The sequence below is a fragment of the Triticum urartu genome, chromosome 2A, assembly GCF_056163025.1.
Source record: "Triticum urartu cultivar PI428250 chromosome 2A, HENAU_Tu73, whole genome shotgun sequence".
NCBI classification, from domain to species: Eukaryota; Viridiplantae; Streptophyta; class Magnoliopsida; order Poales; family Poaceae; genus Triticum; species Triticum urartu.
This window is the reverse complement of record NC_141874.1, coordinates 54,132,327-54,155,158: the sequence shown is the minus strand read 5'-3', so window position 1 is coordinate 54,155,158 and position 22,832 is coordinate 54,132,327. Positions and strand designations below refer to the sequence as shown.

The 22,832-nt window shown below is 51.8% G+C and overlaps 2 protein-coding genes across 3 annotated transcripts; one reads left to right on the top strand and one right to left on the bottom strand.

Annotated features, from left to right (window-relative positions):
• The first annotated feature begins 10,238 nt into the window (after positions 1 to 10,238).
• LOC125540912 (uncharacterized) lies at positions 10,239 to 11,572 on the top strand. 2 transcript variants are annotated; one of them, XM_048704436.2, is made up of 2 exons: positions 10,239 to 10,359; positions 10,486 to 11,572. In XM_048704436.2, exon 2 carries the CDS (start codon positions 10,509 to 10,511, stop codon positions 11,448 to 11,450), a length of 942 nt encoding a protein of 313 aa, XP_048560393.2. In that variant the 5' UTR covers positions 10,239 to 10,359; positions 10,486 to 10,508; the 3' UTR covers positions 11,451 to 11,572. The 2 variants fall into 2 exon arrangements, with proteins under 2 accessions (XP_048560393.2, XP_048560392.2); XM_048704435.2 differs by having other exon boundaries at positions 10,254 to 10,359; positions 10,483 to 11,572.
• An 8,077-nt stretch (positions 11,573 to 19,649) lies between these two features.
• Positions 19,650 to 20,776, bottom strand: LOC147983671 (uncharacterized). Its single transcript, XM_087540824.1, has one exon. It carries the CDS (start codon positions 20,772 to 20,774, stop codon positions 19,650 to 19,652), a length of 1,125 nt encoding a protein of 374 aa, XP_087396950.1. The 5' UTR covers positions 20,775 to 20,776.
• Positions 20,777 to 22,832: the final 2,056 nt, after the last annotated feature.

Below are 22,832 nucleotides of genomic sequence, written 5' to 3'. Positions count from 1 at the left end.
GCGTCGGGGCCGATCAAGCTCTTCTGTGACAACACTGGAGCTATTGCTCTTGCCAAGGAGCCCAGGTTTCACAAGAAGACAAGGCACATCAAGCGTCGCTTCAACTCCATTCGTGAAAATGTTCAAGATGGAGACATAGAGATTTGTAAAGTGCACACGGACCTGAATGTAGCAGATCCGTTGACTAAACCTCTCCCTAGAGCAAAACATGATCAACACCAGAATTCCATGGGTGTTCGATTCATCACAATGTAACTAGATTATTGACTCTAGTGCAAGTGGGAGACTGTTGGAAATATGCCCTAGAGGCAATAATAAAAGCTTTATTATTATATTTCCTTGTTCATGATAATTGTCTTTATTCATGCTATAATTGTGTTATCCGGAAATCGTAATACATGTGTGAATAAAAGGCACCAACATGTCCCTAGTAAGCCTCTAGTTGACTAGCTTGTTGATCAACAGATAGTCATGGTTTCCTGACTATGGACATTGGATGTCATTGATAACGAGATCACATCATTAGGAGAATGATGTGATGGACAAGACCCAATCCTAAACATAGCACAAGATCGTATAGTTCGTTTGCTAGAGTTTTCCAATGTCAAAGTATCTTTTCCTTAGACCATGAGATCGTGTAACTCCCGGATACCGTAGGAGTGCTTTGGGTATGCCAAACGTCACAACGTAACTGGGTGACTATAAAGGTACACTACGGGTATCTCCGAAAGTGTCTGTTGGGTTGACATGGATCAAGACTGGGATTTGTCGCTCCGTATGACGGAGAGGTATCACTGGGCCCACTCGGTAATGCATCATCATAATGAGCTCAAAGTGACCAAGTGTCTGGTCACGGGATCATGCATTACGGTACGAGTAAAGTGACTTGCCGGTAACGAGATTGAACGAGGTATTGGGATACCGACGATCGAATCTCGGGCAAGTAACATATCGATTGACAAAGGGAATTGCATACGGGGTTGATTAAATCCTCGACATCGTGGTTCATCCGATGAGATCATCGTGGAGCATGTGGGAGCCAACATGGGTATCCAGATCCCGCTGTTGGTTATTGACCGGAGAGTCGTCTCGGTCATGTCTGTTTGTCTCCCGAACCCGTAGGGTCTACACACTTAAGGTTCGGTGACGCTAGGGTTGAGAAGATATGTATATGCAGTAACCCGAATATTGTTCGGGGTCCCGGATGAGATCCCGGACGTCACGAGGAGTTCCGAAATGGTCCGGAGGTAAAGAATTATATATAGGAAGTGCTGTTTCGGCTATCGGGACAAGTTTCGGGGTCACCGGTATTGTACCGGGACCACCGGAAGGGTCCCGGGGGTCCACCGGGTGGGGCCACCTATCCCGGGGGGACCCATGGGCTGAAGTGGGAGGGAACCCAGCCCTTAGTGGGCTGGGGCGCCAACCCCCAAGGGCCCATGCGGCTAGGGTTAGAGGGGAAACCCTGGAGGGGGCGCCCCTTGCTTGGGGGGCAAGCCCCCCACCCTAGGCCGCCGCCCCCCCTAGTAGATCTCATCTACTAGGGCCGGCGCCCCCCCATGGCACCCCTATATATAGTGGGGGGGAGAGGAGGGATTTTACACCAGCCCCTGGCGCCTCCATCTCCCCCCGTTACGTCTCTCCCTCGTAGTCTTGGCGAAGCCCTGCTTCTGTGACGCCCTGCATCCACCACCACGCCGTCGTGCTGCTGGATCTTCATCAACCTCTCCTTTCCCCTTGCTGGATCAAGAAGGAGGAGACGTCTCCCGTCCCGTACGTGTGTTGAACGCGGAGGTGCCGTCCGTTCGGCGCTGGTCATCGGTGATTTGGATCACGTCGAGTACGACTACATCATCACCGTTCTTTTGAACGCTTCCGTGCGCCATCTACAAAGGTATGTAGATGCATTAGATGACTCGTTGCTAGATGAACTCATAGATGATCTTGGTGAAACGAGTAGGAAATTTTTTGTTTTCTGCAACGTTCCCCAACAGTGGCATCATGAGCTAGGTCTATGCGTAGTTCTTCTTGCGCGAGTAGAACACAATTAGTTGTGGGCGTGGATTTTTCAACTTTCTTGCCGTTACTAGTCTTTTCTTGCTTCAGCGGTATTGTGGGATGAAGCGGCCCGGACCAACCTTACACGTACGCTTACGTGAGACCGGTTCCACCGACTAACATGCACTAGTTGCATAAGGTGGCTGGCGGGTGTCTGTCTCTCCTACTTTAGTTGGAGCGGATTCGATGAAAAGGGTCCTTATGAAGGGTAAATAGAAGTTGACAAATCACGTTGTGGCTTTAACGTAGGTAAGAAGACGTTCTTGCTAGAACCCTAATTCAGCCACGTAAAACATGCAACAACAATTAGAGGACGTCTAACTTGTTTTTGCAGCAAGTGGTTTGTGATATGATATGGCCAAAGTTGTGATGAATGATGAATGATCTATATGTGATGTATGAGATGTTCATGCTATTGTAATAGGAATCACGACTTGCATGTCGATGAGTATGACAACCGGCAGGAGCCATAGGAGTTGTCTTTATTCTTTTATATGACCTGCGTGTCATCGAGAAACGCCATGTAAATTACTTTACTTTATTGCTAAATGCGTTAGCCATAGTAGTAGAAGTAATAGTTGGCGAGCAACTTCATGGAGACACGATGATGGAGATCATGATGATGGAGATCATGGTGTCAAGCCGGTGACAAGATGATCATGGAGCCCCAAGATGGAGATCAAAGGAGCTATGTGATATTGGCCATATCATGTCACGTTTATTATTTGATTGCATGTGATGTTTATCATGTTTTGCATCTTGTTTACTTGGAACGACGGTAGTAAATAAGATGATCCCTCATACTAATTTCAAGAAGTGTTCCCCCTAACTGTGCACCGTTGCGACAGTTCGCTGTTTCAAAACATCACGTGATGATCGGGTGTTTTATTCAGACGTTCACATACAACGGGTGTAAGACAGATTTACACATGCAAACACTTAGGTTGACTTGACGAGCCTAGCATGTACAGACATGGCCTCGGAACACAGAAGACCGAAAGGTCGAGCATGAGTCGTATAGAAGATACGATCAACATGAAGATGTTCACCGACGTTGACTAGTCCGTCTCACGTGATGATCGGACACGGTCTAGTTAACTCGGATCATGTAATACTTAGATGACTAGAGGGATGTCTAATCTAAGTGGGAGTTCATTAATAATTTGATTAGATGAACTTAATTATCATGAACTTAGTCTAAAATCTTTGCAATATGTCTTGTAGATCAAATGGCCAACGTAGTCCTCAACTTCAACGCGTTCCTAGAGAAAACTAAGCTGAAAGATGATGGCAGCAACTATACGGACTGGGTCCGGAACCTGAGGATCATCCTCATAGCTGCCAAGAAAGATTATGTCCTACAAGCACCGCTAGGTGAAGCTCCCGTCCCACAGAACCAAGACGTTATGAACGCTTGGCAGACACGTGTTGATGACTACTCCCTCGTTCAGTGCGGCATGCTTTACAGCTTAGAGCCGGGGCTCCAAAAGCGTTTTTGAGAGACATGGAGCATATGAGATGTTCGAAGAGCTGAAAATGGTTTTTCAAGCTCATGCCCGGATCGAGAGATATGAAGTCTCCGATAAGTTCTTCAGCTGTAAGATGGAGGAAAATAGTTCTGTCAGTGAGCACATACTCACTATGTCTGGGTTGCATAACCGCTTGTCTCAGCTGGGAGTTAATCTCCCGGATGATGCGGTCATTGACAGAATCCTCCAGTCGCTTCCACCAAGCTACAAGAGCTTTGTGATGAACTTCAACATGCAGGGGATGCAAAAGACCATTCCTGAGTTGTTCTCAATGCTGAAATCAGCGGAGGTAGAAGTCAAGAAAGAACATCAAGTGTTGATGGTCAATAAAACCACTAAGTTCAAGAAAGGCAAGGGTAAAAAGAACTTCAAGAAAGACGGCAAGGAGGTTGCCGCGCCTGGCAAGCAAGCTGCCGGGAAGAAGCCAAAGCATGGACCCAAGCCCGAGACTGAGTGCTTTTATTGCAAGGGAAGCGGTCACTGGAAGCGGAACTGCCCTAAGTACTTAGCGGATAAGAAGGCCGGCAAAACAAAAGGTATATATGATATACATGTAATTGATGTGTACCTTACTAGTGCCCGTAGTAGCTCCTGGGTATTTGATACCGGTGTAGTTGCTCACATTTGTAACTCAAAGCAGGGGCTGCGGAATAAGCGGAAACTGGCAAAGGACGAGGTGACGATGCGCGTCGGGAATGGTTCCAAGGTCAATGTGATCGCCGTCGGCACGCTGCCTCTGCATCTCCCTTCGGGATTAGTTTTAAACCTTAATAATTGTTATTTAGTGCCAGCTTTGAGCATGAACATTGTATCGGGATCTCGTTTAATTCGAGATGGCTACTCTTTTAAATCTGAGAATAATGGTTGTTCCATTTTTATGAGAGATATGTTTTATGGTCATGCTCCTATGGTGAATGGTTTATTCTTTATGAATCTCGAACGTGATGCTACACATGTTCATAATGTGAGTACCAAAAGAAGTAAGGTTGATAATGATAGTCCCACATACTTGTGGCACTGCCGCCTTGGTCACATAGGTGTCAAACGCATGAAGAAGCTCCATGCTGATGGACTTTTAGAGTCTCTTGATTATGAATCATTTGACACGTGCGAACCATGCCTTATGGGTAAAATGACCAAGACTCCGTTCTCAGGAACAATGGAGCGAGCAACCGACTTATTGGAAATCATACATACTGGTCTATAGAGATAGATCGAGACGCCTCATAGGTCTTTCACAAAGCACATACCTTGATAAGATATTGAAGAAGTTCAATATGGATCATTCTAAGAAGGGGTTCTTACCTGTGTTACAAGGTGTGAAATTGAGCTCAGCTCAATGTCCGACCACGGCAGAAGAAATAGAAGAGATGAGTGTCATCCCCTATGCCTCAGCCATAGGTTCTATTATGTATGCCATGCTGTGTACCAGACCTGATTTAAACCTTGCCGTAAGTTTGGTAGGCAGATACCAAAGTAATCCCGGCAAGGAACACTGGACAGCGGTCAAGAATCTCCTGAAGTACCTGAAAAGGACTAAGGAAATGTTTCTCGTTTATGGAGGTGACGAAGAGCTCGTCGTAAAGGGTTACGTCGACGCTAGCTTCGACACAGATCTGGATGACTCTAAGTCACAGACCGGATACGTGTATATTTTGAATGGTGGGGCAGTAAGCTGGTGCAGTTGCAAGCAAAGCGTCGTGGCGGGATCTACATGTGAAGCGGAGTACATGGCAGCCTCGGAGGCAGCACATGAAGCAATATGGGTGAAGGAGTTCATCACCGACCTAGGAGTCATACCCAATGCGTCGGGGCCGATCAAGCTCTTCTGTGACAACACTGGAGCTATTGCTCTTGCCAAGGAGCCCAGGTTTCACAAGAAGACAAGGCACATCAAGCGTCGCTTCAACTCCATTCGTGAAAATGTTCAAGATGGAGACATAGAGATTTGTAAAGTGCACACGGACCTGAATGTAGCAGATCCGTTGACTAAACCTCTCCCTAGAGCAAAACATGATCAACACCAGAATTCCATGGGTGTTCGATTCATCACAATGTAACTAGATTATTGACTCTAGTGCAAGTGGGAGACTGTTGGAAATATGCCCTAGAGGCAATAATAAAAGCTTTATTATTATATTTCCTTGTTCATGATAATTGTCTTTATTCATGCTATAATTGTGTTATCCGGAAATCGTAATACATGTGTGAATAAAAGGCACCAACATGTCCCTAGTAAGCCTCTAGTTGACTAGCTTGTTGATCAACAGATAGTCATGGTTTCCTGACTATGGACATTGGATGTCATTGATAACGAGATCACATCATTAGGAGAATGATGTGATGGACAAGACCCAATCCTAAACATAGCACAAGATCGTATAGTTCGTTTGCTAGAGTTTTCCAATGTCAAAGTATCTTTTCCTTAGACCATGAGATCGTGTAACTCCCGGATACCGTAGGAGTGCTTTGGGTATGCCAAACGTCACAACGTAACTGGGTGACTATAAAGGTACACTACGGGTATCTCCGAAAGTGTCTGTTGGGTTGACATGGATCAAGACTGGGATTTGTCGCTCCGTATGACGGAGAGGTATCACTGGGCCCACTCGGTAATGCATCATCATAATGAGCTCAAAGTGACCAAGTGTCTGGTCACGGGATCATGCATTACGGTACGAGTAAAGTGACTTGCCGGTAACGAGATTGAACGAGGTATTGGGATACCGACGATCGAATCTCGGGCAAGTAACATATCGATTGACAAAGGGAATTGCATACGGGGTTGATTAAATCCTCGACATCGTGGTTCATCCGATGAGATCATCGTGGAGCATGTGGGAGCCAACATGGGTATCCAGATCCCGCTGTTGGTTATTGACCGGAGAGTCGTCTCGGTCATGTCTGTTTGTCTCCCGAACCCGTAGGGTCTACACACTTAAGGTTCGGTGACGCTAGGGTTGAGAAGATATGTATATGCAGTAACCCGAATATTGTTCGGGGTCCCGGATGAGATCCCGGACGTCACGAGGAGTTCCGGAATGGTCCGGAGGTAAAGAATTATATATAGGAAGTGCTGTTTCGGCTATCGGGACAAGTTTCGGGGTCACCGGTATTGTACCGGGACCACCGGAAGGGTCCCGGGGGTCCACCGGGTGGGGCCACCTATCCCGGGGGGCCCCATGGGCTGAAGTGGGAGGGAACCCAGCCCTTAGTGGGCTGGGGCGCCAACCCCCAAGGGCCCATGCGGCTAGGGTTAGAGGGGAAACCCTGGAGGGGGCGCCCCTTGCCTTGGGGGGCAAGCCCCCCACCCTAGGCCGCCGCCCCCCCCCCCTAGTAGATCTCATCTACTAGGGCCGGCGCCCCCCCCATGGCACCCCTATATATAGTGGGGGGAGAGGAGGGATTTTACACCAGCCCCTGGCGCCTCCATCTCCCCCCGTTACGTCTCTCCCTCGTAGTCTTGGCGAAGCCCTGCTTCTGTGACGCCCTGCATCCACCACCACGCCGTCGTGCTGCTGGATCTTCATCAACCTCTCCTTTCCCCTTGCTGGATCAAGAAGGAGGAGACGTCTCCCGTCCCGTACGTGTGTTGAACGCGGAGGTGCCGTCCGTTCGGCGCTGGTCATCGGTGATTTGGATCACGTCGAGTACGACTACATCATCACCGTTCTTTTGAACGCTTCCGTGCGCCATCTACAAAGGTATGTAGATGCATTAGATGACTCGTTGCTAGATGAACTCATAGATGATCTTGGTGAAACGAGTAGGAAAAATTTTGTTTTCTGCAACGTTCCCCAACAAAAAGGTGGTCCAACTTGAGGGAGTCAAGATCGTCATCATCTAACTCAAGTGGACTATGTGCAAGGCAAAGATTTGCCCTTAATAGGTTTTCTATTTTACTGGTCTCATGGTAGTTGTGGAAGACTGGGTTATAGGATCGATTGCCGTACGATCAAGGGGGGCTCTCGATGAGTAGCTTGATTGTATCGTTCATAGAGAGCTCTAACCATTGCATCCTTGCATCATCTTTATTGGTTCTTGTTTGGTTCTTCTCTTTGTGAGTTTTGAAGCTTTTGGTCATCTGATGACAAGCTCGAGTTCATCGAAAACGGAGTTCACTCGCATCTTCTATGATGTTTTCGATGTTGGAGGTTATGCTAGTTCTTCTCGGTTGGAGGTTTCACTCCTCTATTTGTTAGGCATACCTCCCCTGCCCCTTCTTACTATAACCAGTCGCTGTTTTGATGCTACTCATTGTCTTGTTTCCAGCAAGCTTGAGTTTGCTCAATTCGGAGCTCATCTGCAGAAGTTTTGCCAGTTCTGGTTTTCCTTGGAGTATACTTGTTTTCGTGGAAGTGGCATAAGGATGGCGCCAGCGGTAGTACTGCTGGGCTGGAGCGGCAGTACCGCGTATCGCCACAAGCGGTAGTACCGCTGCCCCACAGCGGTAGTACCGCCCATGGCCATAAGCGGTAGTACGACTCCGGTTCCGCGCTGGTACCGCCTCGACTCGAGACGTGGTTTTCTCGTGTCGGGTTCTGTGGCAGTAGTAGCGGCAGTAGGAGCGGTAGTACCGCTCGTGTGCGGTAGTACCACGGCTACCACCGCCCCTAGTGCCGCTCAATGGCCCTCCTCCCTGTTCCTTCTCCCTGTGCTCGTGGTAGGCGTTGTGCGCGGTCCCAGCGGTAGTACCGCTGGGCCAAGCGGCAGTACTGCTGCGGCCAATGGTAGTACCGCTTGCTCCAGCGGTAGTGCCGCTCATACGACTCTGCCTCGCCCTCTGCTTTGCTCCGCTCTTCGTGTTCTACCGCCCGGGCGGTAGTACCGCTCCCTTGAGCGGTAGTACCGCTCGTGCGCGGACTGAGCACATAACGGTTGGATTCGGGAGGCCCTATAAAAGGGGGTCTTCTTCCCCAATGAACCTTATCTCTTGAGCTCGTGTTCTTCCCTCATTGTTGACCTTCTTCGAGCTTGCTAACTCTCAATCCCTCCATGGATTCTTGCTAGTTTTTGAGGGAAAAGAGAGAGGAGATCTAGATCCACATTTTCACCAATCACTTTCTCCTCTATGTGAGGGGAACCCCTTGGATCTAGATCTTGGAGTTCTTGGTGTTCTCCTTCTTGTTCTTCCTCTCATTTTTCTCCCTAGCATTAGTTGCTTCGGTGGGATTTGAGAGAGAAGGACTTGGGCACTCCGTGTGCCCTTGCCATTGCATTTGGTGCATCGGTTTGAGTTCTCCACGTGATACGTGGAAGTTACAAGTTGAGAAGCTTATTACTCTTGGGTGCTTGGTACCCCTGAGCTTGTTTTTCTTGGGTGCTTGGGCGCCCTAGACGGTTGGTGGTGTTCGGAGCTCAATCATTGTGGTGTAAAGCTCCGGGCAAGCGTCGGGGTCTCCAATTGGGTTGTGGAGATCGCCCCGAGCAATTTGACGGGTACTCGTGACCGCCCCCAAGGGTTGCCATTTGTACGGGTTCGGTGACCGCCCTCAAGGGTCCCTTAGTGGAATCACGGCATCTTGCATTGTGCGAGGGCGTGAGTAGATTACGGTGGCCCTAGTGGCTTCTTGGGGAGCATTCTGCCTCCACAGCGCTCCAAACGGAGATTAGCATCCGCAAGGGTGTGAACTTCGGGATACATCGTCGTCTCCGCGTGCCTCGGTTATCTCTTACCCGAGCCCTTTTACTTTTGCACTTTACTTTGTGATAGCCATAGTATTTCATGTTATATATCTTGCTATCACATAGTTGTTTATCTTACTTAGCATAAGTTGTTGGTGCACATAGATGAGCCTAATTGTTTTAGGTTTTGTGCTTGTCAAATTAACCGTTAGGTTTATTCCGCATTTGTTCAAGCCTAAACCATAATCATTTTAAAGCGCCTATTCACCCCCCCTCTAGGCGACATCCACGATCTTTCACTGGATCCGCAACGACGTTGACCTCGCAGCCGCGTGGGCGCTCGACCGCTCCGTGACCACCTTGGAGACGGTCGCCAGACGTCGCCGCCTCTTTGAAGGACGGTTGAATAGGAAGTGACAATTTGCCATGTCCCATGAACTTAAATTGCCATGGTCCATATACAACTAACCTTTTTTTGCTATTGTTTGCGCAAAGAAAATGATTTTATATAGTCAATAAATAAACTAAATTAAAGCAAAAATACTCTAGCCAAACCATTGTAGATCATTGGTGTTGGCGTTGCGGCTGGAGCATGCTACGACGACGAGGCCGACGACGCAGATGAGCGTGCAGAGTAGGGCCGCAATGGTGACGTTGTGTCACCCGCTTGTGCCCCGACACAGAGAGCTCCTCTCACACGCGGCCACCGAAGGGGAGTGGGGACTCTCGGGATTGAACGAATAAGGCTGCGCCGGGGTGATGTTCGTTCACACGAGGGGAGATGCCGAGTGAACGCCTTGTTGTGGGTGACGACGTGACGTGTCAAGCGATCGCGGCTGCTGGGATGTTCGATCTGAAAATTCTACAAGTCTGATGTCAAATTTATAGTGATTCATAAGAGCTTTTTTGACATTAGTGTAGTGTGAAAAATGCTTTTATATTAATTACGGAAAGCAGGGAGTAAAACTTTGTGATTGAGGGTAATAAATTTGGACTTTTAAATAAATGAAAAAAAAAAAACAGGTTGGGTGCGAGGAAAGATACAGTAGATCCAAAGGCGAAGGCGAAGGGAAAGGCGAGAGGAGATGGAGACGGAGGCGGAGCAGAGACCTCAACCCCAACTCCGATTCTTCCATATACTCCAAAGGTAAGGCTCCCCGATCTAGTCCCCGTATTATTTAAGAAGCGGATCGTGGCAGGTTGATCATCAATCTCGCCGGCCGCTTTTGTCCACCGCCACCGTAGCTCACTAATTAACGCGAGATTTTAGTAGGATCTGTATCTCTATACACAGTGATGTCGCCGAGCCGCGCGCTGGCCGAGTCTCTGCCGTGCCTCGCCTTCCACCACGGCGCGGGTCGAACCACGCCGATCTTCCACGTGTCGGAGAAGAAGACGATCGCCGACGACATCGCCGAGCTGAAGGGCAAGGAGATCTGCCCAACCACGCACGGCTTCATGCTGGTCAGGTGCCCTGCCTCCGCGTCCACCTTCCTGTGGAGTCCCCAGAACCGAGGCGGCAAGATCGAGCTGCCGCCGTTGCCGATCGAGCAGGACCTGTTCATAGACTGCACCTGCCTGCTCTCCAACAAGCCCACCGCTCCCAACTCCGTCGTGCTTCTCGTCGAGCCTTACGCCACCCTCATATGGTACTGTCACATCCGAGACGATCAGTGGCAGAAACACGACTACTACATCGGAACCCAGCCGGCCCTCGACCTGCAATCCGAGGACAAAGAGGTCATAACTCCGATCGCGGCATGCGGGGGCAAGTTTTATTTCAACAGCACACAAATCGAGCTTGGTGTTGTTGATTTCTGCCCTGCTCCCGTATTCAGTTCCATCAAGATCAACGACGTGGTCGATGATATCTACGGTGTTGAACTGGCTCCAGCTCAAGTTTTTCTGGTGGAATCGGACGCGGAGCTCTATATGGTTTCCCTGTTATGGGCGGAAACAATTTATGGTGCAAGAGTTCATAGGATGGATTTCTCAAAGCAGAGATGGAGAAAAGTGTATGATGTTGGTGATCGAGCGTTCCTCTTGTCCCTGTTCAACTCTGGTGCTCTCTGCTCTGTCGGCAAGTCTGGACTGCGAGAGAACTGCATCTACATGGCGTATCCTTGGGAGCAGACCTTGCTCGTTTTCAGTGTAAAAGATGGTATCATGGAGACGCACAAGCTGGATGAAGCTCCGTCCTCGGACAAGGCATTCTGGATGCTCCCCGCCAATCCATAGATTAGTTTAGATTCACAAGGGGTTTTCTTTCCTTGTCGTTTTTAGTTATCACCCGACTTGGATTGTGCAACCTGTTTACGTGTTATTATGCTATATATTGACAGAATCACTTCTTGTATGTTTCCATCAATTTCTTCCTAGTGAATTGGAATCTCACATTCTCATCCGACAACTAATTGTCGGTCCATGTGGCTCGGAAAGTTATGGTGCAGTAAGACTATGAAATCTTGGAAACAATTGTGCTACTGTTGCATGAGTAGGATAAAACTCTACCGTAGTTACTGAAATTATACACTATATTGTCTAATAATGTCTTCATGACTTGTGCATTGATAGTTTAACAACATTGAATTGAAAGAAATCTCGAAAATTTTAAGCAAAATTTTCAGCCATTATTATGAAATAGAGGGAATTATGAAAAAATTGTGCAAATTGTTCCAGATCAATTTTATGCAAATTGTTTAGCCATTATGATATGAATTGATCCAAAAATCACCCTGAGAAGAATATCTCAAAATGTTAGTTTTAGGATAACCTGAGTAAATTTACGAGTAATGAATACAATCAGCGAGCCATCATCAGGCACATTCGCTGTCAGTTCCTGGTTCCATTTTGTTCTTGCCAGTGCTGCTAGTCCATGCGCTAGAGCATTACCTGCTCTTTTAACAGTAAGACTTGGACGGAGCTGAACACCGGCAGCAGAGCTTTTATGTGCTGGATGATTGGGAAACATAAACATGACACATGGTTGGCTAGGATCCCTTCTCTGAACATTGACTCAGCACTATCCACCAGATTATGGTGGGCATCGAAAGAATGCGCAGTCACCAAGGACTCTGCACTTCCTCTGGCTGGAGGAAATCCATCTTGTGCTACTTATGAAGCTGAAAATTCTCATGGGGAGAATTTAATTTATGCCAAGTCTAGTCCTAGTGAAAACAGAACTCACTATTGGTGTAATCGGTGCATCGCAGACCAAATCACTATGTATTGTTGTTGGTCACTACACAACTTGTAGCCTGTTAGGGTGATTACAGAGAGAGTAGCAGAAGTAACTCCTATAGTTGCATTCCTTGGGCCGAGAATCTGAGAATCAAGGGTTTTCAAGACTTGATATTCATCTTTGGTGTTGTGAATGATAGTAGATGCACATTTTTCACGAATACGCAGGAGTGTGTATCATTTCATTGATAGGTAGAAGAGAACGTTGCAAAGAAAGAACATTACATAGAGATGGAAGGAGTACACCACACCAAAATGTGGGAAAACAGAAAAGAAACAACACAACCCAAAACTAGCCTAGCTCAAACTCCAACCAAGAAAGGTGAGGAGACGAGACACAAGACACCAAGGCCGCGTCACGACCAACGCGAGGCACCCACGACACGTGGCTACGACTCAAGAGCCGACTAGGTCAACGTACCCCCCACCAGAAGCGCCTAGAAGAGTCGGCAAGTGGGTTGCAGGACACGGCCGGGCCCGAGGAAGGAACCATGAAGGAAGAGCCGACGATGTCGTACATTGCGCCCCGGATGCCCATGCCTGGAGAAGCACCCACACCAAGCACGGCACTTGACAACTCCAAATCAAAAACCTGGGACGCCACGAGCAGCCAAGATAGCACCTTAATGAAAGTGACGGCGTTGAGATGCCGCCGCCGTTCGATCCAGAGAACCGGATCTAGAGTTTCCTCCGGTGCTCGAAGAGGGGCAAGGATAAGGCCATGGCAGCGCCTTCAAGAAGCAGACGACACCCGCAGGTGTCGCCGCTGCCAGCACGTCTGCGCAGGGATTTCGCCTCGGCCTGATTGAACAATCCCAATGTCGCAGGAAGATTCGGAGATGTAGGAACCACCGATGGCTGGAGACACTACAGCAGGGAGGAAGCTCCACCCGTCGTCGAATAGAGGAGACACCGGGCGCCGCCGGACCCACCACCAATCACAACCCTGCTGCACACACAAGAGCCGCCATTGCCCAGAACCGCTGCCACCAGCCAGCCTAAGAAAGAGCGAGGCATGCCTGGACCAAGCCACCGGGAGAGAAGAGGCCAGTGGACCTGGCTGCAACAAGTGCCGGGGGATAGGGCCGGCTGAGGTAGAGCAGCCGAAGATTGGACGAGAGGGGGGAGGGGCTGGAGGAGTGGTACTGGAGGGACAGGGGAGACAACGCCGTGCCGCGGCGGAGAGGACCACCGACGAACAGGAACCCGCAGCAGCGCCCGCGCGAGGCGTGGCGGCCACCCCAAGATCCAGCGCCGGGGGGTGGGGTCATTGGGGCGCGAGGGAGGTCAAGGCCGGGAGTAGGGGAACCGATTCACGGGGGAGAGGACCACCGACGGCATGGCCCACGGCCCACACGAGATCCAGTGCGCGCGGGGGAGGGGGAGGGGGCCGAGGGTGGTGAGAAGAGGCCCGAACGCGAGGGAATGGATCCCGCCGCCGCCGGTTGCCAGCGGGCTTTGCCCGGCGACATCTGCCGGTGGTGGCGAGGGCGGCGACGGCTAGGGTTCCCGCCCGAGCCGCCTCCAGGGAGACGACGTGGGGGGCGGGGGCTGTTGAGCTGTTCGATTGTAGATACACATAGATTAGAGTATTTCTTGATGGTGGGGGTGATTCTTGCTTACCAAATTTATTGCTCCAGTGCAAAAGTTGTACTAAATAAGTGACACTGACTTTGAGATGGAGGGAGTATATCATAATGCAAGGCGACTTCCTTGGGAGGAGGCTTAGATTCTTGTTATGCAGTTCTTTCTCTTTGTTCTGTGGACATGAGCCACCCTTGTGTTTGCTTCTCTACTGATCACACGCCGTGAATGCGGCTTAAAAATCAGAGGTGCCTTTAGAATATTAGTATCGTAGTGTGTGTGTTTGTGTGTTGCGTGGCATGAATTATGTTGTCTGCCTTTGAACTGCATGTAGCAAATATATGATTTGCATGTATATTAAGTTAAAGGGAAAAACCTATTGTGCTCATCATGGTGTTGGACACGGTTCAATAAAACAAACTATGTGCAATGGATGACAGCAATACAAACGATTTTAGAAACAAGGGTGTGCGATTGGCAGATTAGCGCACCTGCAAGACACCGTGTGCGATGACTGATAATCGCGCACGATGAACAGATAAAAAATATCAGTGATAGACGTACTATCACACACGTCCTGTATAAACGACTTATGGGCGACTGAAACCATAATCACACATGAATCGGCTAATCGCAATCATGTGGACGGTTTTAAGCCAGCATTTTCTCTTCTCAGTGATGGACCAGCCAAATCATCAGCCCACTTGAGCACACGGTTCCAAAAATTGTGTGCGACTGGGGTCCAACCTAAGTGAATATCCTCGCCCGTTGTGTATTAGTGGTTGCTCCTTTCATCATGCTAAGTTTATGGGAGTTCGAAATTACCTATAAACACAACAAAACAAATACGGCTAAAATCTAATAAAAATAAAGACAAAGCAATGCTCACAATAAAAATGATTGCAAACTAGATATCATGCGTAATGGACGTGCAACTGGATCAATGAGACATTTATAATGAATTTTTATGCAACAAGAGCTCTAAATTTGGGTAAAAAAATTAAAAAGAAATAGAGCCATCACCAGCCACCCGTCATGGGCGCCACGCTCAGAGATTGTACCACACACGAATCCCCGGCGGCTCGCCAGAGTACGTACGAACCAGTCGACATGCAACTGTTGGGCGGCCTTTACATGTCCGATTAGGCTGGTCATAGTGCTACTAATATAGGTAGTAGCCACATAAGTAAAAATGATGAGATGGCAAGTAGTTAATGAAAAAAAAGGCAAATAAAGTAACATAATATATTATCATCACATAGCGCTTCTCAATGCAAAATGAATTTACAAAATAATAAATAAAGACACCTATGTTACCATATATATGACACTACCCACTATGAAGATAGTAACATATACTAGTAACATATGCCGACGCTCTCCACTATGACCAGCCTTAGAGCATCTCCACTCGTCCCCCCCCCCCCCCCCCCCCCCACCGCGCGCACATAGGCCGGCGCTCTTTCAGGCGCTCACCCGACGATTTTTAGGCCCTGGGGGCGATCTACGTCCCAGCCACGCCCCAAGTGCCGCCCCCAAGGCGTCGCAAATTCAAACTTGGTCCATTCCCGCTCCAAAAAATGCTACAAATCCGGCGATCAGCACCACAGTTCCGCGATCACTTTGCCACAATTCGGCGATCAAATAAAAAGTTCAGCGTGCAAAATAAAGGACGGACGCGTTGCGTCAAACGGTGGTGTCGGCCTCCGGCGTCGGAGGAGTCGGCGTGCGAGGGCTGATCGGCGTCGGCGCGACTTCTGTGATGGGCGTCGTCGAGGCATCATTGCTCGGGCTTGGCGGCGGCATAGGCGTCAGTGTGGGAGTTGGCGTCGCGGTCGACGACATCTGGTTCAGGATGAGGCCACGCTCCGCTAGGTACCACGCCTTGAGCTGCTCGTCGTTGCTCCGGAGCATGTCCGCGCCCCCCATCAGGAAAGCCAGGTCGGTGTTCCTCTTCTTCACGACGACGTTGGTCCGGAGCAGGTTGAACTTGACGGCGATGTTCGTCATCAACGCCGACCACCGCGCCTCGGTTTTCTCTTCCTGCTGGGCGGCCCGGGTCTGGGCGTCGGCGAGGCAATGCTCGATGGACTCTTGCACATGCGCGGTGGCCGACTCAGTGTGTTTCACCGACTTGGTCCTTTTGTTGCCGTCCGGGCGCCCGTCGGTCGCGCCCGACGTTGGCATGTCCGGCTTGTACGTCTCCTTGGCCTTGGCGAGGGTGCGCCGGACATCCGCCCACTTCTCGATCTGGCAGAAGACGTGGAGGTACTTGAAATCTTGGTCGCTGATGTCCTGGCGAAACATGGCGGACATCCGCACCATTTGCGCTGAGGAACAACAGTCGGCGGCGCACACGCCGAAAAGAAAAGGGAGAGACGGGTGTGCCATATCTGATCCTCGATGCTGGCGCCACTCTCTGGGTGAGCCGCGATCTCCTTGACGATCCCATGACATTTGTTGCACGCCGTTTGGATGAGCCCCAAATGGTTCGCCGTTGCCTTCGACCCGCGCTGCATGTAGATGCGTTTGAAGTAGTGGTCGACGAGTTTGCGCTCGTCGAACTCGACCTTGATGCGCTCCCAATACGTGTCGACGCTCTGATTCGTGCCGGTGATCGGGTTGAGGCAGACGACTTTACACGCTTTGGTGAGGCACTCGTCCTCCTTGGACGCCCACTTGATGCGCGGCTCGCCGGTCTTGGCCGTCCGGTTCTTCTTCTTCTTCCCTTTCCTCGCCGGAGCAGGCGCCGGCTCCTCCTCCTCCTCTGGCTCCTCCTCGCAGTAGTCATGCTCGCCGTCCATGTCGCCGTTGAGGTCCATTGTGTCGTCTTGGGCAGTGAACCCGGGGGAGGCGGCGGCGGCCAAGCCGGTCATGATGATGTCGTCCATGTCGGCCTCCGTCGCGTCGGTGTCGCCGAGATGCGACGAGGAGGCTTGCGAGAAGAGCAACGCGACACGGCGGAGAGGTGGCGTCGGGGAGGCTGCGTAGGCTGGCGGCGAGTAGGTGCACGGAGGGTACTGCACACCGGCGAAGGCGGGCGAGGGTGTGCGCTGGGCCAGGTGACCATGCGGGAAGGTGATGTTGGGGTTGAACCCGCCGTGCGCGTCGGGGTCGGCGTAGCCCGGCGACGGCGTGCAGCCCCAGGGTTGTGGCGACGACGAGAAGTCGGCCGGAGACCCGACGCTTTGCTGGCTTCAAGACGCGTACGGGCCGTGGCCGCCGGGTGGATTCATCATCCCCGCTCGAGCGGCCTTGGCTTGTTAGGCCGCGTGCTCCTCCTGCTCCACCATCGCCGCAGCCGCGAGCGCCGCCCTGTCCCGTGCCTTCTTGGCCTGTTCCACCGGTCGGTGGTGACAGCCTCTCAGCACTGAACTTCCACCCTCTAGTCGGTGTTAGACATGCCCGGGGGCTTGGACGGCGTCACCCTCTGCTTCCTCTGCTTCGGCTGGGTGGTGGCGGCGGCGGCGGTGGCATCCGTCGCGCCACAGAGGGCCACGTACTTCTTCGGCGGCTTGACGGCCGATTGGGAGGGGAGGAGGAGGAGATTGGCGGGAGGAACGGAGAATGAGACATAAGCCGAGGGGGGAAAGCGGGAGGAAACGGCGGGAAAAGGGCCCCCTCTCACCGGCAGAGCGGCCCCACGTCCCTTTTGGCTTCTGCCGGCGCGCCTAGGCAACCCCCGGGTGCTTGGGTTCGGCTCGGGTTCGCCGGCTGTTATTTCAGCCTAAACCGGCGCTAAATGAGATCCTGAGGGCGCGGCTGCGCCGATTTTCAGGCGCCGGCACTAGAAAAACGTCTTGAGAGGACCTGTTGGAGACGCGGCCGGAGATGCTCTTAGAGAATCTGCAACAAGGATCACCTAATTTCGAGCCTCAATCGTGTCCGCGCCTGGTGAGCGTCCGGGCAATCCTCTAATTTTTGCTGCAAAATAACCACGTCCCCCACTTTCTCTCTCCATGCGGCATTTCATCGAATACTTCTAGTGCACACACCCTGGCAAGTCAAGAGGCGCACAAAATGCCGGTGAGCACGCTCGGCGGCTAGCATGTGGCCGCGACCCGCACACCCGGCGGTAGCACGCGCTGGCGACGCCCAGATCGGGCACTCCGACGGACGTACGCTGCTCGACTGTTGGATCAAAGGCGCGAGGCTACACAAGCGAGCGGTGGAGACGAACGAAGGAGAAAGGAAGACGAACACTGGTTTTTTGCGAGGCCCAACTGCTTGCCCCCTTTATTTCTTTCTTCTCTTATTATGCGCTAACAGAACTGAAACGTAAAACCAATTAAGAGCGGGTAAGTCGGCCGTGCCATCCCACGTCCACCCGATCGTCGTGGTGTTGCCATCACGCAAACATGAAGTCGTGCCATCCCACGATCCGCTTACGGTGGCCTAGCTATCTAACAGAAATTCCAAGTATACTACACCAAGTCGTGAACAAACTCACGCTGCATGGCCCTATTATTTAGCTAGGAATCAACTACTTAGCGCGTATCTACATGTTGCAGTCATGTGCACGTACGAGCTAACCTTCTGAACTAATGCATGAAGCTAATGACTAATGCAATATCTGAACCTGCTTTGTAACAAGATTTGCACCAACAATCACCTCCCTAATCTTGTTACTTAACTTGTTTCTTTGCGTATCAAACCTTCATGCCGGCTCAACCTCGCCATCTCCGTTGCTGCTGCTGGACTTCAGACATGGCTTCCTTGTTGACCTGTGCACAACCCCAGCTGATGTCTTGAGCAGCACCTTGTACAGTCGGTTGTGTGCTCTTTGTACCTTCATCTGCACCTTCCCAAACCTATCTTTAATCCACATGAATGTATCATCTAGCACTACTCTATTTCCATCCTCTTAGAGCTTCCCAAGACTGATTATGTTACTGCATAAACTTGGTACAAAGTATACCTCGGTCAGATGCAGCTGCTCATCACTCTTGCATTCAACAAGGACTGGACATTTTCCTTCAATAAGAGCTGTAGACCCATCTCCAAGCTTCACACGTCCACGGATGCTTTCATCTATCTCCTTGAATTTGCACCGTGAGCCTGTCATGTGGTTGCTAGCACCACTATCAAGCCACCATGCATCAGCTGATCCATCCATGCTCAACAAAGGCTCTGTTTGGTTCAGCTTTTATCGAGGGATTCCGCTACCGCGCAGCAGAATCTGAACCAAAGGGTAAACGCAACATAATCCAATTTCAGAAATCCGTTGCCAAAATCTGAACCAAAAGCGGAAGCAGCCTAGGACATGCTTTCCAAAATCTGATTCCGCTGCGGGCCAAAATCTGAAAAAGTTGTATCAGCTGGTTTGTCAAATGACCTACATCTTTTTCACATCAGATTTTCCACAGCTTTTTTTCCACAACAGATTTTTCATAGCTACTTTTAGAAATCCACAACCGAACCAAACAGCGCCAAAGGCTTGACATTCTCCTCATTCAGCAGGAGGAACTCATTGCCTTTCTTCAGAAGCTCCACTCCCGGCCTGTTCATGCCGAGTGCCGCCGGCGACGGTGTCGCAGCCGCCGGCATCACGGCCGCCGGCGTCGTAATGGCATCCCTCAAGGCCGCTAGCGGCGTTACTGCCGCTGGTGTCGTTTAGGTAGTCCGCGTGCTTCCTTGTATGGCTCCTGTCGTCGTCTTGTTCTCGAGGGCATGCAACACGCCATTCTCCTTGCAGAGTACGCGCTGCACCTCCAGCAGCTTGGCCTTCTCCTCACTTGCGTACACCAACAACTCTTCCTGTGTCCTGTACTCATCGGACATGACATGCATCTTTGCATTTGCAGTGGCTAACTCACCGCGTAGCCGCTCAGCCTCAGCCGTGGCAGCCTCCAACTCGGCCACCGTAGCTAAGGGGCGAAGCACCTCATTCACCTTGATACCTTCTGGCTTGACAACGTCCGTGACCTGCTCCTCCGCCCCCGATGCAAGCTCACATGCCACTGCCATCAGCAACCCCGGCTCGTAGTCGACGTCGGAAGCTGCAAGGAGTGCCTTCTCTTTCTTCAACGCCTCACACTCGGACTTGAAGTGTCCTTTCTCCCCGCACTCGAAGCAGGTAATCTTCGACTTATCGAACTTGCCACAGGGCTTTTTCTTGTCGTCATCTCGGCCGCGGCCACCGCCACGCCCGTCGCCATCCTTGCCGCTGTTGCTAGAGCCCTCTTCTTTCTTCTTTTCTTCCCGGACCAGTGCCTCCAGCTGCGCGCGTGAGACCAGCATCAACTTCTCACCGTCGTCGCCCTGGTCTTGGCGCTGCCCGGACTCGTTCTCCTCGAACGCCCGCAGCCGCCCAATGGCCTCGGTGACCGACATCTTCTTGATGTCGCCCCATTGCTCGATCGTCCCTATTATTGGCAAGAAGCAATCCGGGACCGCCGCGAACAGCCGCTTAACAGCGGTGTGCTCCTGCATGTTCTCGCCAAGCGCTCGAATTTCTCCGACGAGCGCGGTGAGCCGGCGCCCGAATGCACCGACGTCTTCACCTCCTTCCATGGTCAGGCGCTCAGAACGCCTTGTGAGGTGACTGATGCGTGCCTGCACAACACGCTCATCACCGATACGCATGGTGCGGATGGCCTCCCAAGCCTCCTTCGCCAACTTGTATTCCACGATCGACATCATCACGTTGTCGGGAATCGACTGCGAGATAGCAGCCATGGCTCCCTGGTCCTTGGCCTCATCGACGTCTTCTCCGGTGATCGCCGACCAAACGCCCATTGGCTTGAGGATGATCTTCATCTTCGCCGCCCACAACTGATAATTGCTCTCAGTCAGCTAGGGGTACCGAATCGACACTCCGACGCTCCTCGTCGGCGCGGCCACGACGACCGTCCCATTGCTGGAGCCGCTGGCTCCGAGCCTCTTGCTCGGCGGCGTGTACTTTCCGCCACCACCGGTGTCGCTCTTCGTCGGTGACTGATCTCCCATTGCTACACACCGCCGCCGATTCGCCTCCGGCCACAACCAGGCTCTGTATACCAAGTGTTGGATCAAAGGCGCGAGGCTACATAAGCGAGCGGTGGAGACGAACGAAGGAGAAAGGAAGACGAACACTGGTTTTTTGCGAGGCCCAACTGCTTGCCCCTTTTCTTTCTTTCTTCTCTTATTATGCGCTAAGAGAACTGAAACGTAAAACCAGTTCAGAATGGGTAAGTCGGCTGTGCCATCCCACGTCCACCCGATCGTCGTGGCCTTGCCATCACGCAAACATGCAGTCGTGCCATCCCACGATCCGCTTGCGGTGGCCTAGCTATCTAACAGAAAGTCCAAGTATACTACGCCAAGTCGTGAACAAACTCACGCTGCATGGCCCTATTATTCAGCTAGGAATCAACTACTTAGCGCGTATCTACACGTTGCAGTCACGTGCACGTACGAGCTAACCTTCTCAACTAATGCATGAAGCTAATGACTAATGCAATATCTGAACCTGCCTTTGTAACAAGATTTGCACCAACATCGACCGCCAGCACGAGCACACGGCCAGCCAGTGCTAAGCTTGCTAGCACCAACGAGCACGTACGCACAGCTTGGCGACCAGCCAGCGCGAGCACGTACGCATGGCTTGGCGACCGGCCAGCGCGAGCATGCGGCTCGGCGACCAGCGCGTACTCGCGGTGCGCGGCTCGACGGCCCACCGGCACTTCTGCACGCGATCGCAACAACGGCCAGCCCGCCATCCCACGCTCCCGCACGCGACGGCGACCGGCCAGCGCGCGGCTCCACGACTGCGTGAGCACCCACGCGACAGCCCGCCCACTCTTCTGCACGCGGCAGCTGTGGCGGCGAGCTCGCATGCCGGCCCGCACGCGACCGCAACGGCGGCCAGCCCACCCTCTCGCACGCAAACGGCGACCAGCTCGCCCTCCCACACGCGGTCGCAAAGGCGGCCAGCACGCACGCTCACAACCGGCCAGCATACGGCGGCAGCAGCTGCGGACGGCTGCGGCGAGGACGTAGCGGCTGGCACGCACGGCGGCCAGCGCGTGCAACGGCGCGCACACGGCAGCCAGCACGCGGAGAACGGGGTGCATCAGTGGAGAGAGAGAGAGAGAGAGAGAGAGACGGGTCGAGTGGCTGCATGTGGGGTCGAGTGGAGGTGCCCGGGCGTAACCGGGCAGCTTCATATTGCCCTCAGATTTTAGACGGATTTCAGATACGCCGGTCCATCCAGATTGTTGGCAATAAGCCATGCCCGTGCCCGTGCGGTGATGACCGGCGTCGACGCGACAGTTCTGGTCCATGGTGGGCACGGGGTGTGTGCCGACGTGAGTCCATGCTCGCGTTCCTGGCGTGAAGGAGCTGCATGCACAGGGGCTGTTGCGATCTGTTGAAGCTAGCTGCATGGTGTGCGCATGAGTCGTGTGGGGTTAGTTAGTGCATGGGTCAGATCGGCTGGATAAGGTTGTTAGCTAGTGCGTGTGTGTGTGCCGGCCAAGTTAATTGAGTTAGTGGCCGGGTGTGATGGTGCATGCATGGGTTAGTGGCCGGTGTGGTGGCTGGGTCGTGTGAGTGCGTGGGCTGGTGTGTGTAGCTTGGCTATAAAAGCTCATCCCATGCATTGATGTAAAGTACGCCGGTCTGTTGCCGCGCCACGGTAACGGTATATGCCGAGCCAAGGGGGAGGGGCCTATGAAAGATGTAGTCTCGGTCGGGATCGTGGTATGCGCCCAGTCGATGTGAGTGTTCTTCCGAGGTTGTGCTGCGTGTGTGCGTGTGTACCTCTATGTATGTGTGTTTGAGTAGTTGAGTTGAATAGAAGCCAACATACATGCC